The following is a 14316-nucleotide window of genomic DNA, read 5'->3' as shown; positions in this document are numbered from 1 at the left end:
TGCCTCAGTTCCCCATCTGTAAAATAGCATTGCCATGCCTCACAGAGGTTTGTGGAATATTTCTGTGGAAAATGGGAGCCAGATATTTTCTTGTATAAATAGGGTGAAAGATGTCCATATGGATCACACCTCACTGACTGCAGTGCTCGAGGTCCCTGGATCTCACTTCAGCACCACTTCTGTGGCCTGTTGGGCTCTCTGGATATTGGTCAGGGGATAGGATTTGCCCATGGTATCTAGACTCTGCTGGTTCAGTTATTCTGCAGAATGGTGAGCTGCCTCTAAGAGAAACCAGAATGTTAATTTTGGCATTGAGGCTTTTATTTGAGCAAAGAGGACATTACTGGTCAGGGGTTATTAATTTAACTTGTTGCTATGAGCCATTACGCTTACTGTCAAGCCATAAAATAAGCATTAAAAGGGCTTATTAATGCATGTTATATTTAAATCAAGTGATCTGCTTTAAAGGATTTAATATCTATTTGTGATACAAGAGTTTCTGGGGAAAAGTCAGCATTACAAAATACTGTTTTATTGCCCCAGCTGGTAAATAAGAATCTTAAAAAAATATAAACAGCTATGAAAGCAAAACCCTTCTGCAATGACACAAACTCGGATGATGTACAGCTAATTCTCTGTTTTTAATGGCACTCTCTGATCTTGCACTTTGAATAGACAACATATATTTTTAAGGTGAGGGGGTTATTTATTATTATTCCTAGATACCGTTCTTGAGGCACAGGCTTGTCTGTTAAATAAATCCAATAGTAGAAGTTGTAAAACAGCCTTTTCCAAAACCATGGAGGGTTTTTCATTCACGGTGCCCTCTTAATACATCACTAGGAGCCAACGTAGCTCCAGAACTTTTGAGTTAAGTTTTTTTTTCAGCTGCTGCTCTTGGAATGAAATCTTCCTTTATTTTCTTAAAAGGTGTGGCAATATCTTCCTCACCAATAGGAGAGTCCAAATCGCTTTGTGATAGGATTTAAAAAATGAGCCAATCAATAAAGTTGGTGTTGGATGCCACCAGCTAAACATGCAGCCCTGAAGTACATAATGAATTTTCAAAATTGGATGGTGTAGGGCAGCGTTTCCCAAACTTGGGACGCCCTTGACCCGTGCCACTTCCAGCAGCTCCCACTGGCCTGGAGCAGCGAACCGCAGCCAGTGGGAGCCGTGATTGGCCGGACCTGCGAACGCAGCAAGTAAACAAATTGGCCCAGCCCGCCAGGGGCTTTCCCTACACAAGCGGCGTCCCAAGTTTGGGAAATGCTGGTGTAGGGGATATGGATACATGAAAACGTCAGCAGAACTGTAAGAGGGGAAAACCTGAGGCTCTCCAGTAAGCCAATCCTAGAGAGACTTAAACTGTTTAGGGTCGATGGCTGTATAAGTGACCTGTTTCATTAGTGACTGACAATATAAAGACCCATGTTTCTGTTTATATGTGAACTTCTGAAAAATGTCCCCTTGGCCCCTCCATTATTATCAAAATTGCTGATGCTGCATTTATCTTCCTTTGCCAGTGTTCATCTGCATGAATCTCTTCACTGATTTCTTCCTTTTCCACATCAAATTAAAGCCCCTTGGCCTCAAGGCTTTGCACAGTGCGGCTGTACTGCATTTCTGCTCTCCTTGCCGCCTGTTTTTCCCTTTGCATTCTCTGACTTAACTGCCAGGTCTCCTTCTTCTGCTCTCAGCTTCACACCTTCTTTTGTGCGCTCGCTATGCTCTGACTTCCCAAAAGCCAAGTGTCCTGCCTTTCTTTTTCAAATCCCACTTTAAAATGCACTTCTTTAGCTCATCCATGTGGCCAGTCCATCACTGTCTGCTCCCATTTTTGTTTAATCTGATTGTGCATTTTTCTCCATTAGTGTGGAAGCACCTTAGATCCTTTGCTTGTTTGTAGATTCGTCTGTGGACTTGTAAAGTGCTGTGTTATTCTCACTTCATACAAAAAAGCTCCTTATAGGTTCAGGTTCGTGTCTGTTTCTGTAGGTACGAGACTATGACTTGATTTTCTTGTTACTACTCTTCTACATTTCTAGAAGTCTGCTTACAGCAGTGGCCATTTTGGAGACCGGTCAGATGCAGTCTGTTGAGGAGATGCACACGCTGCTTTCTCATAAAGATTTTCCCCTCTTTTTGTTCTTTCTTGTTTTTATTATTTTCCCCTTCATCCCTTCAAACTAAATTGCTCAAGAAGTAGTAATAACAGTGCTCTGAGCTTTGAGGAAGGACCATACATAGGGCATCTGTTTGTTTTTTGTGGGATTATTAATTTCATTTTGAGGAGTTTATTTTTAGCAATTTTTGAGTTGTATGTGGATGATCAAAAATTTGTTTTTTGTTTTTTTCTCTATGTATTTTAATGAGTAGTGCATATAATATATTACTCATTAGAGTAAAATATAATGTTAGAAACAGTACTACGTTAAAGTATCAGAGGGGTAGCCGTGTTAGTCTGGATCCGTAAAAGCAGCAGAGAATCCTGTGGCACCTTATAGACTAACAGACGTTTTGGAGCGTGAGCTTTCGTGGGTGAATACTTTAGCTGCGTCTGACGAAGTGGGTATTCACCCACGAAAGCTCACGCTCCAAAACGTCTGTTAGTCTATAAGGTGCCACAGGATTCTCTGCTGCTACTACGTTAAAGCACACTAGGGAACCTTTAGTGCACACTAGCAGGGTCTCCACGGACCAATTAAGGCACAAGAGTTTTTAGTGCATTTTAGAAATCACCCCCCATAGCCTGCATTACTGCTCCATGTAGACAAACTGTTAGACACAAGTAACCATTTCTGATGTTTTTCTGGTGTTTACTGGATAAATGCAGATTTTTTTTGTATTGGGGGTATCTTGTTGGTATTTATTGGTTAAAACCTGAAATTGGAAGCTATAACTTTATTCAACTAGTAACACTTACGCTGAGGTGTTCTAATGGCTTCTGACAGTTTTCCAGAACTTAGTGTAAAAGCAAACAATTCAAACTGGTTCTGTAAGCATTTTTCTCTTGGTGGGCAGAGAACTGTCAGGATTTCCGAAAGCATAGCGTGGAAATTTACATAGGCACTTTTTGTTCTGTAATTTTCTGATTTCATAAACCTGAAGACATACTTAGATTAAAAAATGAAAGTGCATTTTTGGATTTAGATAGAACGTTGATTGCAGTTTGGTTTTGAACTTGCCCCTCTTTGAGGCAGAATACAGCCTGGATAAGTAATTGTAGTGTGTGTACTTAATTTTCCTGCAGCTGTTGCTAAGCCATTTGATTAATGTAAAAGCCTCTTGAAGCAACAAGCAGTAACATGAAGTTAATGATTCCTTGAATGTTATTAATAGGAGAAGTTTTTATGTTGGCCTTTAGGAATAAAACTGGTTTACTCTCTATAGTAGTCTTTTGCACTCTGAAGTGCACAGGTCATTCTGGCATTTCTCTTTGAGATGCATTTGTAGTAGCAAAATCACATAAAGTACTATATATTGTTTGTTCAGAGATACAGATCATAAATGCAGATCTCTATCTCTGTGGCCTTCGGCTGGAACATGCAGACTCAGGAGTTCTCATGGCTACTCGGCTACCTTGCACATGTCCTTAGGGTCCTGATCTGGATCCTTGGGGTGGGGACTGGGGACATGAAGGGAATGAGTATAAATACATCACCATCGTCCATAGGTTCCTTTTCCCTGGTGGCTGGAAGAACATCCTCCCACAGCTCTGAGAAAGCTTTACGTCAAGTAAACCTTGCAAAGTGTTGAATCTCTCTCTCTCTCTTTTTTTAATGTTTTATGTTGTAGTTCATAAGCTCAGTTTTAGGTGGGAGTTAAGAGATCCCATGGTACTTTTCAAAACAAGTAAGGGAAAACCTTGGTAACCTGGCTAACACTCTCACTAATAAATGTGGTCTGATGGCCAAGGCTATGCAGGAGCTGCAGTTTGCGTGCAGGGCTTTAAAAAAAGCCACACGACCCATCCTCGGGCTTCGTAAAGTTCAGGGCCTACAACAAACCATCTCACGCATGCGTGCACGCTCCGCTATCTCTGCACCTCCAGCCAGGGGAACTCTGGTGGAGTTGGTTCCTCTCAGTCTAAAAGTTCAGCCTGCCTGGGCTGTGTTCTGTGCACGAGAGGGCAGGCCTGGACAAATTGGGCCAAACAGACATTTACTCCCTGTCACATCCCTGTTGCCTTCAAAGAAATAGGGAGAAAGGGAGGCAGGTGCTGAACGAGACACAAAGGAGAAGCCATGCTTCCTGCCCCAGGTTGTTCACAATCTGAACTAGATGCAAATGAGACTTATTGGAGAGAGAGAGATGTGATTCTCTGGCTGAGGGTCTAGCCTTGAAGTGTTGCTGATTTGTAAGTGAGGGCAGGGAGAACATTGCAGCAAAGCTCTGAATAGGTAATTTGCTTTAAGGAGCAACTTCTTTCAGACATAAGTCTCATTCTTTTGTTCTTCTCTTGCTTTTTCTTCTGTTCCTCCTTCGTTTCCGTACCTGCTTTCCCCTTTACTGTCCCCCTTCCCTGTGTGCTTTTGATGACTCCTCACAGAGTGCGAGTCAAGAGAATGCAAAGAACCGACTGGGGTTGCTTGTTCTCCCTTTAAGGGGTGCACCATGAGCAGGGCCAGAGGATGAGCGTGACCTTTAGCCAGCCCTGTGCTCATCTCATCACTTGCCCTCAAGTCAGTGATTTCGAACCCTCCCTGCTGCTGTAATCATGTCTTCCTGTGCCTCTCTTTCTCTCCGCGTCCCCCCTCCCCCCCAATATTTGCAGTTCTGTAATTGGAGACAGAAATTATATGGTTAAAGCCTAGAATGTTGGTTCTTAAACTTTGGTCTATGGAATGGTTGCTGGTGGTCTGCAGAAAGCTGGCAGGTTACATGATGTTGGCTCTTCTTGTTCCAAACGGCCTGATTTTATTACAAGACACTAAAAATACAGGAAATGTTCTTACTTTTCCAGGCCGGGAATGGATGCAGTGGCCTCAGGGGTGTGAGACAGTTGCGAGTGGGAGGGAGGGTGGTCTGGGTTTTCACAAATGGGAAGGGAGGTTCCCATGAGTCAGTCTCTATATTAACAGATGTGTTCCTCACCCTGAGAGAGCTTGGGAATCTCCACACTAGGAAACCCAATATCCCAACTGTAATTATCTCCACCCTCTCACTTAGAGCCGTTGACTCCTTTTGTGCCTATGGCCAGTCAGACATGGTGAGTTAACATCTTTGACGCTGTTGTTTAATGGTGGTTTCCGTCAAGGCTGGGTGAAGAAGGCGGAGGTGATGGTTGCCATAGGGAGTTGCTGGAAGTGGTGCAGGCCGAGGGACGTACTGGCTGCCACTTCCAGCAGCTCCCATTGGCCTGAAGCAGCGAACCATGGCCAGTGGGAGCCGCGATCGGCCAGACCTGCGGACGCGGCAGGTAAACAGACCGGCCCGGCCCGCCAGGGGCTTTTCCTACACAAGCGGCATCCCAAGTTCGGGAAACACTGCCTTAAGGCAAAGAAGCCCAAGTGAAATATTTTCTGGCTGCTCCTGGATCCTGATAATTCAGCTTACCAGCTTGTTGCCCACTTGTAATACTTCTGGGTTGAGTAATTGGGCAGATGAGGTCCTTCAGCGGACTCCTCACCAAATTATACTCATTGCAAATCAGAGTACCAGCAACATTCAGACATCTTCCTAGCATTCTGTGTTACCCTAGAAAACTGAACTGAAGAAGTACGTGGAGGGAGTTTCCATGCATGGTATAGAACTTCAGTGGTTGACTCCAATCCTGATATTGAAATGATGTCACCCAGTGAAATCAGTCATCGCTTCACCTTCATGCTGGCAAACTTAAGCTGGGCTAGATACCTTGTTTGAAGCAGGCATGCTTTTCCACCTAGGCTCAGGAGACAAGGGGCCTCCTAAATTAAACATATAGGTTTTACTTTTGCCCTAAGTGCTCTGAGACCCAAGATACACTGGCTGATGTCACATGTCCTGAGAGTTACATTCATAACAGCACTCACAACTGAATTGTTGGTGTCCTTCATGTAGTTTGGTGCACTGGGACCTTTGATGTGAGCCATGACATAGGTGGTGTCTAAACCCCCATGTACTGCTATGGGGTTCACAAACAGCTGTAGCTAGAGAAGACATTGTAAAAAGAACTATATTGACTTGGCAGAAGAACATTTTGAAGAACTGGAAGAGGCTGTTGATACCTTGTCTCTCTGTGAGCACTGCAGAAAGTAGAAAGCCATCCACAGGTCTGAGCTTTTGATGGTGTGTTTTTTTGGTTTTGTTTTTTGGAGTCAGAGTGTGATAATATAAGGACTGATCTTATATGAGTTTCTACAGGCTAGAACTTCCCAAAGGAAATGTAGCTGGTTGCTGCACAAATCCACCCAGTCCTCATTTGGTTGGTGAAAAGTAATGTCCTACTGTCCCAATGCAGATTTAATCTGATTTAGATTGTAAACTCTTTTGGGCAGGGACTGTGCCTTTCTGTGGCTGGTGTGAACCGCCTACCTCTCTCTTTTAAGCACTAACCAGTAAAAAATGATGATGGTGCTCCCTGCAGTGGCAAGTCTAAGTCCCATTCAGAGTTCTGTTTTCCTGTGAACTTGCCCCCGCGTGTTGGAGCATTTTTGACAGGAGAGTTTACTTGTTGGCGGTGTTGAACTGCTCCCATTCATGGATAAATGACACTTCACCTTCCGCCCTCTGCTCATGGCAGATTACCCCATCATACAATGCTATTAATAAATTTGTGTTGTGGCACTGAAGTCAGCATACTCATGGGACTACTCAGACTGAGCACAGTGGCTATGACACCGCAGTGCCTACAAAAGGAGGCAAACTGTCAGTGCTGGAATGTTAGAAACAATACTTCCTTCTGCCAGGGTGCACCTCGTCTTGTTCTGCAAGTACAAGCCACATTATTAGAGAGCGTGAGCATAATATGCAGTGGCATTGGACAAGTTCCAGTATGTTAAATCCACACATTGTCAGACACTAATTAAGAGAGGGAATTAGCGTGACCACATTGGAACTTTTGCTTAATTTTTAATCCACTTGGCCCTGCTGGGTTCAGACTTTGGCTTTTGGACTCCAACATTGATGGATTTTCTATGTGCTTAGGACAGATGGACGGTGGTGGGAGCGAGCAGAGGGCAGGTGGAAAGGAAATCCCATTATAAAGTCTCTGTAACCTAGATAATCTGGTGGTTGGGCACTTTGACAGTGTCTAGATAGGGCGATCTCTTGTGCCAGATTGTTTGTAAATGGAGGGGGGAAAGAAGGAGGATGCTCTTACTCTTATATGTAGCACAGTTTACCTTTTAACTTGGACATCTATAGATATATTTAAAAAATGTAAATAAACTGCAAAATGGTTTGTTTTTAATTGTGACACAGAGTAGAGATCTGCACGTTGAAATTGCAGGGCAAGCCGGGGTACATTTGAAATTGCTGACTGGAAGAAAATCAAGGTATCTTGGAGGGGAATGGGGGTCATGGTTTCAAAATAGCTTGATGAATCCCAGAATAGTTTACTAGGCCCTATGCAACTGGCTCCAGCAGGCAAATCCCCATGAAGAGCCTCCTTGAAGTCTGTGGGGCTCCATGCAGGCGCCAGGGTCCACCCATGCTGAGCCAGCTGGCCGGATTGGGACATAAGCTTGCCCACTCTGGGGATGGAGCACTGGCTTCATTCCTTAGTTTAGTTAACAATAAGAATGTTAATACTATACACACATTGTACATTTTCAAACATTAAGGGCTTATCTGAACGAACACTTACTTCACATCAAGCTGGGAAATAAATCAACCCAGCTTTGCACTAGGTCTCCCTGCGCTCTGAAAGTTCCCAGGTGTTCTTTGAAATGGGAGTAGATCAGAGTGCGCTAGGCAACTGGTAGTGCATGCCACCTTGGTCCCCATGGCCAGTTAGTTTGAGGCAAGCTAATGTGAGGTAGATTTACTCTCCAGCTTTCCATGAAATAAGTGTTTGTTTGGACCAGACCTAAGAGATTATCAGACACTTCAGTAAGATTGGTAAGTCGTACCAGCAATTTTACACACGGGTAAATAGGGCCATAGAAAAGGAAAGTGGATTTATCAAGATCATACAGGAGATCAGAGAGCTGAATGTGGATTAGAGCTCAGGAACTGCTGCCTCCCAGTCTGGGCCCTGATTGAGAAACCATTTGATTTAAACACTATCTTAAATCCTTCCCTATTCAGGAAAGCACTTAATAACGTGCATAAAATTAAGTGCATACTTGACTGCTTTCATGATTAGGAAAAATTTAAGGTTTTGAAAATGTCATTGCCCAAAATATGTTCATGTAGTGGCTTCATTGGAGGAAGGGGGGAAAAAAAGATCCAGTTTGTCTGTCTGTATGTAGCCTGAATAACATTTACAACCAGATGAGATCCGGGTAACAAACGGGGACAGATCTTGTTGTCGTTACTCAGAGAAGCCTCTTCCGTGGTTTGGATTTTTTTGCCTGAGTAGGGAGTGTGGTGTTTGTCCCAAAGTTATAAAAAGTTTAAAATACTTTATAGTGTATTTCCCCACTTACACCTTTTTTGATGTGGTTTAGGCAATGTAGTTGTACCCAGAGAAATGGGCGGAATGTAATTCTGGGATCAATTCAGGTTCTGTGTTCTAACCTATAAATGAGGTGAACTATCTGAGCAGGAATGTGAAATCTGGAGATAACAGTAAGGTAGTTTCCGGCACTATTTTTGTATTTCCTGAGGCTTGTGTCATTATATGCTGACTTATTACTATTTTCTTACATAAGATATGAAAACAACACAGGGAAATTGCTTTTCCATTCTATTTCCTGAAGTCTAAAACACACCATTATTTCATTTTTGCATTCAGATATCACTGACGTTTTAAATGCTGGAAGTCTGTATTAGCCACCAGTTTTTAACATGTGTTTGTGTTTCTGAGATCTCTCTAGTTTCTATTTAATGTTCCTTTGGAATATATTTCCTTTCTTTTTTTCTCCAGCAGATCTTTCCTTGTTAAAGCACATTGTTACTAGTTTTCGTCTTCTTTTTTTTTTCTTTCTTTTTTTTTTTTAAAGGACTTGTCTGTTTTTTTGGGTGGATCTGCCCTGGATGGTAAACCTTGCTGGAGGATGTGTGCGAAAAATTGTTCGGTGTAGTGAATCCAAAAGATGTGCCTTAAGGAAAGTCTATTTTATTTGTTTGAGAGTTGTGGCTGCTACTATCTACCATATACTCTGGGTTGAAATGGCACCACAGTACCTCCTTTTATAATTCTGTATTTTTATTTAATAATGCGATACATTTGCTTTTGGATTGAGACAACGTTTTTGATTATTTTATTTTTTTTGAGTGGGGGGAGGAACCTCTTTTTGGTCATGGTTAATTCCTCATCTGCTTCTAGTTAACGTTTTCCTTTTTGCTGTTCTGACATGTTGTTGTCTGTTGTGTTTTGACAGGTGTACAATATGTTTCAGCACCAGAGCCTCGGAATTAAAGTCAGCATTCGAGTGACCAAGCTAGTCCTCCTTCGAAATCGTCCTGTAAGTTCTTCAAAACTTTTATACAGCTCCTGTGGTCTTACTTTAAAACCACCAGTTAGGCTGGGGAGTAGCTGCTATAAAGATTTAATAACATGGTTAGGGAATCAAAAACACAGTTCCCAATCCTATAAACCCTTTGGGCCTCGTACTCCCAAAGAAGCTTGCTACTGTTACCAGCTGATGGCATTAGCTCTTTAGGTGAAGTGGTAGAGATCAGTGCTTTGGTGCTGAATTTCAGGCCCCAGGTTAAGGCCGTGGTGATGCACATATAACCTTCACAAGTATAACTTTGAACTGTATGTTTGTCACTTAATGATTTTATGCTACGTAGACCTATGTATCCCCTTGTTTGACCAATCTTTGTTTCTTTGAATTCCATTTTTGTTTTCTAAAGGCAAAACTGTCCATTGGGCACCATGGAGAGAGGTCTCTGGAGAGTTTTTGCCACTGGCAAAATGAAGAGTATGGTGGAGCAAAGTATCTTGGTAATAATCAGGTTCCTGGTGCAAGAGATGATACCCCTCCTGTGGACGCTGCTGTCTTTGTTACCAGGTACAGTGGAAGTGGTTTACTGGTCCTGTTTGTATGGCCCATCTGGTCAGCAAGTAATTCCAGGAGTCATTTCCCACTGTTGATGATGTTTGTCCCTCATTCATCCTAGCTTGTGGCGTGCTGGGTTGTATAGATAGAACAGAGCAGAATGGAGTGATTTGTCTTGATTTAAAAGAAAAAAATTCTTTCTGTGGCAGTGAAAGGTGTTTCTCTTTTTGAATGCTACTGGACTACATGTTAGTCCCCGCTTTCTCTACACAACCCAACAACAAGAAAAGCGACAGTTTATGAGTATTCTATTTAGAACCAACACTTATCTTATCTACTTAGAATCATAGAATATCAGGGTTGGAAGGGACTTCAGGCAGTCATCTAGTCCAACCCCCTTGTCAAAGCAGGACCAATCCCTAACTAACTCATCCATCATGGCACTAAACCACCATTAGAATTTGCTTGCTCCATTGGTGCATAGCACAGATTGTCCAGGGTCACCCTTTTGTGGCTCTATATAGTGATCAAATACACCATGCCTGCGTAAGGTTCAAACCCAAGGGATATTACCCATATTGATCTATAGGACAGAATACTGCTATGCCCAGCATTATTATCCATCGTTTTACTTTTTTTCTGTCTATAATGTGAATAGAAAAAATGTTTCCACATCTTCTTCCTCTATTTTGTAAGAAGACTGCAGTTGTGATTTTTAAATTAAAGGGGAGAAAGATTTTGAATGTCAATAGAAAGCAAAGATTCAAGACACAAAAACTGAGGCTCTTCCTGTTCTGTATAGGTACAATAGTATCGATACTCTTTGGAAAATGATTTCCCAACACCTTATTTTAATGCCCCATAATGTATTTGCCTGGAGAAAGTCTTCCTGTATCTTGGTACATCCTGGATCCAGATATATGCAGAGATACTTCACCAAGGTTCCATATGTAAGGCTGGCCACTTTATAGCAACATCTCTCATGGAACTGATTTAGCCCAGTGACAGTGATGGCTAATAAGTTAGTAATGTCTCATAAAATGGATGCATTTGATGAGTGCCAAGAGATTAAGTGGTCTGTAGTTCTAAATTCTAGGTGCTTGATGCAGAGTAGCACAGTAAGGGTTAAAAGCAGAACCGCACAAGATTAAACTCAGGGAGCATCATTGTTGTAGAGTTGTATTCGGCACAGAATTTTATTTCATGTGTTTCTCAGAGGTTTATATAAATGGTTTCTCTTCTTATTCTCTGTCTGTGCTTCGGGTAATTAATTAACAGGGGCCATTTAAAAAAAACATTTTCCTCCCCCTTAAAGTTGCTTACACAGTTTGAACACAGTTGAGAACGAGTGTTTTGAACTAGGCTGCACTGCATTCACTGCACAGGGCTGCTGTCAGTGTGAGAAACTAGCCAAATTCACAGGATTCTATAGGAGACTTTTTCACCCTATCAGCAATTAGCATTTTTAAAGTCCCTCCCTAAAGCATTTTCTCTTGTTTCTATAGGCATGTTGATTATGGTCATCATTCCAAAGTATCATGGGATGCTAATGATTGTTAAATGAAAGTGGGCTGTAGAATATCCAGCCAGTGATTGCTTTGCCAGTGCAACAGGCTAGTAGATTTCCTCAAAATTCACCTTTGAATATGATTATACAGTTTGAATATGATTATGCAGTTTCCTCTGGAGTTGGTGCAGGATCTCCCATCTGTTCTGTATTCAGTGCAGTCACTAAGTCCTTCATCTAGAAAAGCACCTAAGTATATGCTTAACTTTTTAAGCAGGGTGAGTAGTCTCTTTGAAGTCAATGGGAGTAATACACATCCTGCTTATAGTTAAACATGTGCTTGATTGGATCAGGACCTAAATAAATACATAAGATTTTTTTTTAACTCTAATCTGTGCATCCAGCATGAATCTTTTGATCCCATGTGACACGGTGAGGCATGCAAATCACTTTGATGGGGTTTTAGGCATTGGCAGGGAGAAGTGGAGCATTTCATGTATGCCCTCTGCAGCTTATGAAATTGAATGCTTGGTGTCATGCTAAACGAGTTGGAGTCAGTCTGCAGGGATGCTCTGTGGGCTAACTGGATTTGGATGGTTTTGTAGTAATAATAGCCGGAAAGCTACCGCTGCCATTAGTTTGGATAATAGACTTGAAGAGCAGCTAATTTTGTGAGGAGGAATATTTGGCACAGGACCGCTGGTTTTCTTCAGAAAACCACATCTGTCCAACACAATAGGCCAGCAGCATGTAATTGCAGTGTTTTCCTATTCCCACAGTTCTAACCCATTCCTTTAGAAGCATGTGTGTGCATCCCTGGATCATCACCAGACTGTACAGATGGACCAGCCATGGAGGATATGGAAGCAACAGCATGTCCAGCAGAAATAGTTGAGCCAGAAAAAGCAGAAGCTGGATTTTCAGCAGCTGCAGCTGCTTGGGAACTCAGAATCTTTAGAGTCAATCTCCAAAGAGAACTCTGGTTCCAGCTTGCTGGCTGTTTTCACGAAAAGGAGCCATGAACAGTTTGCTTCTGGGAATTTACCTTTGCAGGATGAAGCAGAAAATAGGTGTTTTCCCCATTTGTACTTAATACTAAATGCTCCCATAGAGAGGAAAATCCCTCCAATGGAATGGTGGGTGGCCACTTACAAACAAAAGCAACCTTGCGCAAGAACCAGGGGTCACCCGATGAAATGAATAGGCAGCAGATTTAAAACAAATAAAAGGAAGTACTGTCCACCTGCAGAACTCATTGCAATGCTGTGAAGGCCCAAAGTACAACCAAGTTCCCAAAAGAATCAGATAAATTCCTGTAGGGTAGGTCCTCAATAGCTATTAGTAAGGCTAAGATTATGACTTCCAGCTACCTTCATGACACTGGGGACCCCGCAGCAGCCCAGACTTCATGGACAGCAGGGGGTAGCTGCGGGCGGCGTGACCCCCTGCAACTGATCGGCTGCCGGCACCACCGGCAACCCCTGAGTTGCCCAGCCGCCGCTACTGGCAGGGGCCCCCTGCGGCTCCCAGACATTGTGGGGGGAGGGGGGGAGGGTGCTGGACCCTCCTCCCTCCCCATTTTTCCTGGCTTCGGTGACTTTCTGTTTATTGCCTGTGACCTGTCCATGACTTTTACTAAAAATACCCATGACAAAATCGTAACCTTGGCTATTAGCGAAGATGGTCAGGGAAGCAATCCCATGCTGTGGATGTCCCTGACTGCCATATGCTGGGAAAGGACGACAGGGGATGGATCGCTCAAAATTGCCCTGTTCTGTTCATTCCCTTTGCTGCATCTGGCACTGGCCACTGTCAGAAGACAGGACACTGGGTTAGATGGACACAGTATGGCCGTTCTTATTATGTTGTGTTCTTACGAAAGCCTGACAAATGGTCAGCATGACCTAATGCAGAATGGTTGGATGCAAGGTCCTGGGGCAGAAGGGTGGGTTTCTTGGCTTTGTGTTTTGGGGGCAGTTGAAGGTATTTTACTCACAGACCCAGCTGCAATGTCCTGCACGGCAGATGAAATGCTAGGTTTCCTTTTATTGCTTCACTGAAGAGCACCACCATGACCAGAAGAGACCAGCCGCCTTAGAGGTGAGGGATTATTCCACCTCCATAGAGATCGATCATAGTCTGCAAGTTGTGCCGAACTATTTACGCGACCGTTAGTTTCACAGCATGGTGGTAATTTCTCCGAGTTGACTGAAACCACTAGACACCTTTCCTGGTAGAACCACAGAGTGCAAGTGGCAAGACTTGCGATGCATTATTTGCTAAGATAGCCAGTCCCATCAGAGAGATTCGTTTCTAGTGATGGCCCTCTGCCATCTACCAGTAGTTCAGCTATTTGTTGTCACAATAAAAGTATCTGTTTGATTTACCAGTTTATATAACATCATAAGTCGTTAAATAAACCTCTGTCAAGCTGGCTCTGGGAACTCAGCAATTGTTCTTATGCCAGCTCAGTCACGAGCAAATGTCAGGGTATCATGCAGCAGCGCTGCTCTGAAAAATGGAATCCCTGGCCAGGGCATGGTGGCGGCTTCTGATTATTTTGTTTCTGCCTGATTTTTAACCTGTTGATGGCTGTAATCCAGGGGTCGGCAACCTCTGGCATGCGGCTCACCAGGCTAAGCATCCTGGCGGGCCGGGTCAGTTTGTTTACCTGCCGCATTGGCAGGTTCGGCTGATCGTGGCTCCCACTGGCCA

At 43.1% G+C, this 14316-nt stretch overlaps 1 protein-coding gene across 1 annotated transcript in view; it reads left to right on the top strand.

The window, feature by feature from the left end:
- The window catches only part of ADAMTS17 (ADAM metallopeptidase with thrombospondin type 1 motif 17), a 281647-nt gene that overhangs the window by 45208 nt on the left and 222123 nt on the right, over nucleotides 1–14316 (top strand). The window contains exons 4-5 of the mRNA XM_075069708.1: nucleotides 9471–9554; nucleotides 9949–10106. Of these exons, the coding sequence (XP_074925809.1) occupies nucleotides 9471–9554; nucleotides 9949–10106 (242 nt within the window). The remainder of the gene's footprint in view (nucleotides 1–9470; nucleotides 9555–9948; nucleotides 10107–14316) is intronic.

This window comes from Chelonoidis abingdonii, chromosome 9 (assembly GCF_003597395.2).
Source record: "Chelonoidis abingdonii isolate Lonesome George chromosome 9, CheloAbing_2.0, whole genome shotgun sequence".
Lineage (NCBI taxonomy): Eukaryota > Metazoa > Chordata > Testudines > Testudinidae > Chelonoidis > Chelonoidis abingdonii.
Note: the sequence above shows the minus strand (reverse complement) of the source record. Positions and strands in the feature narration are given on the sequence as shown.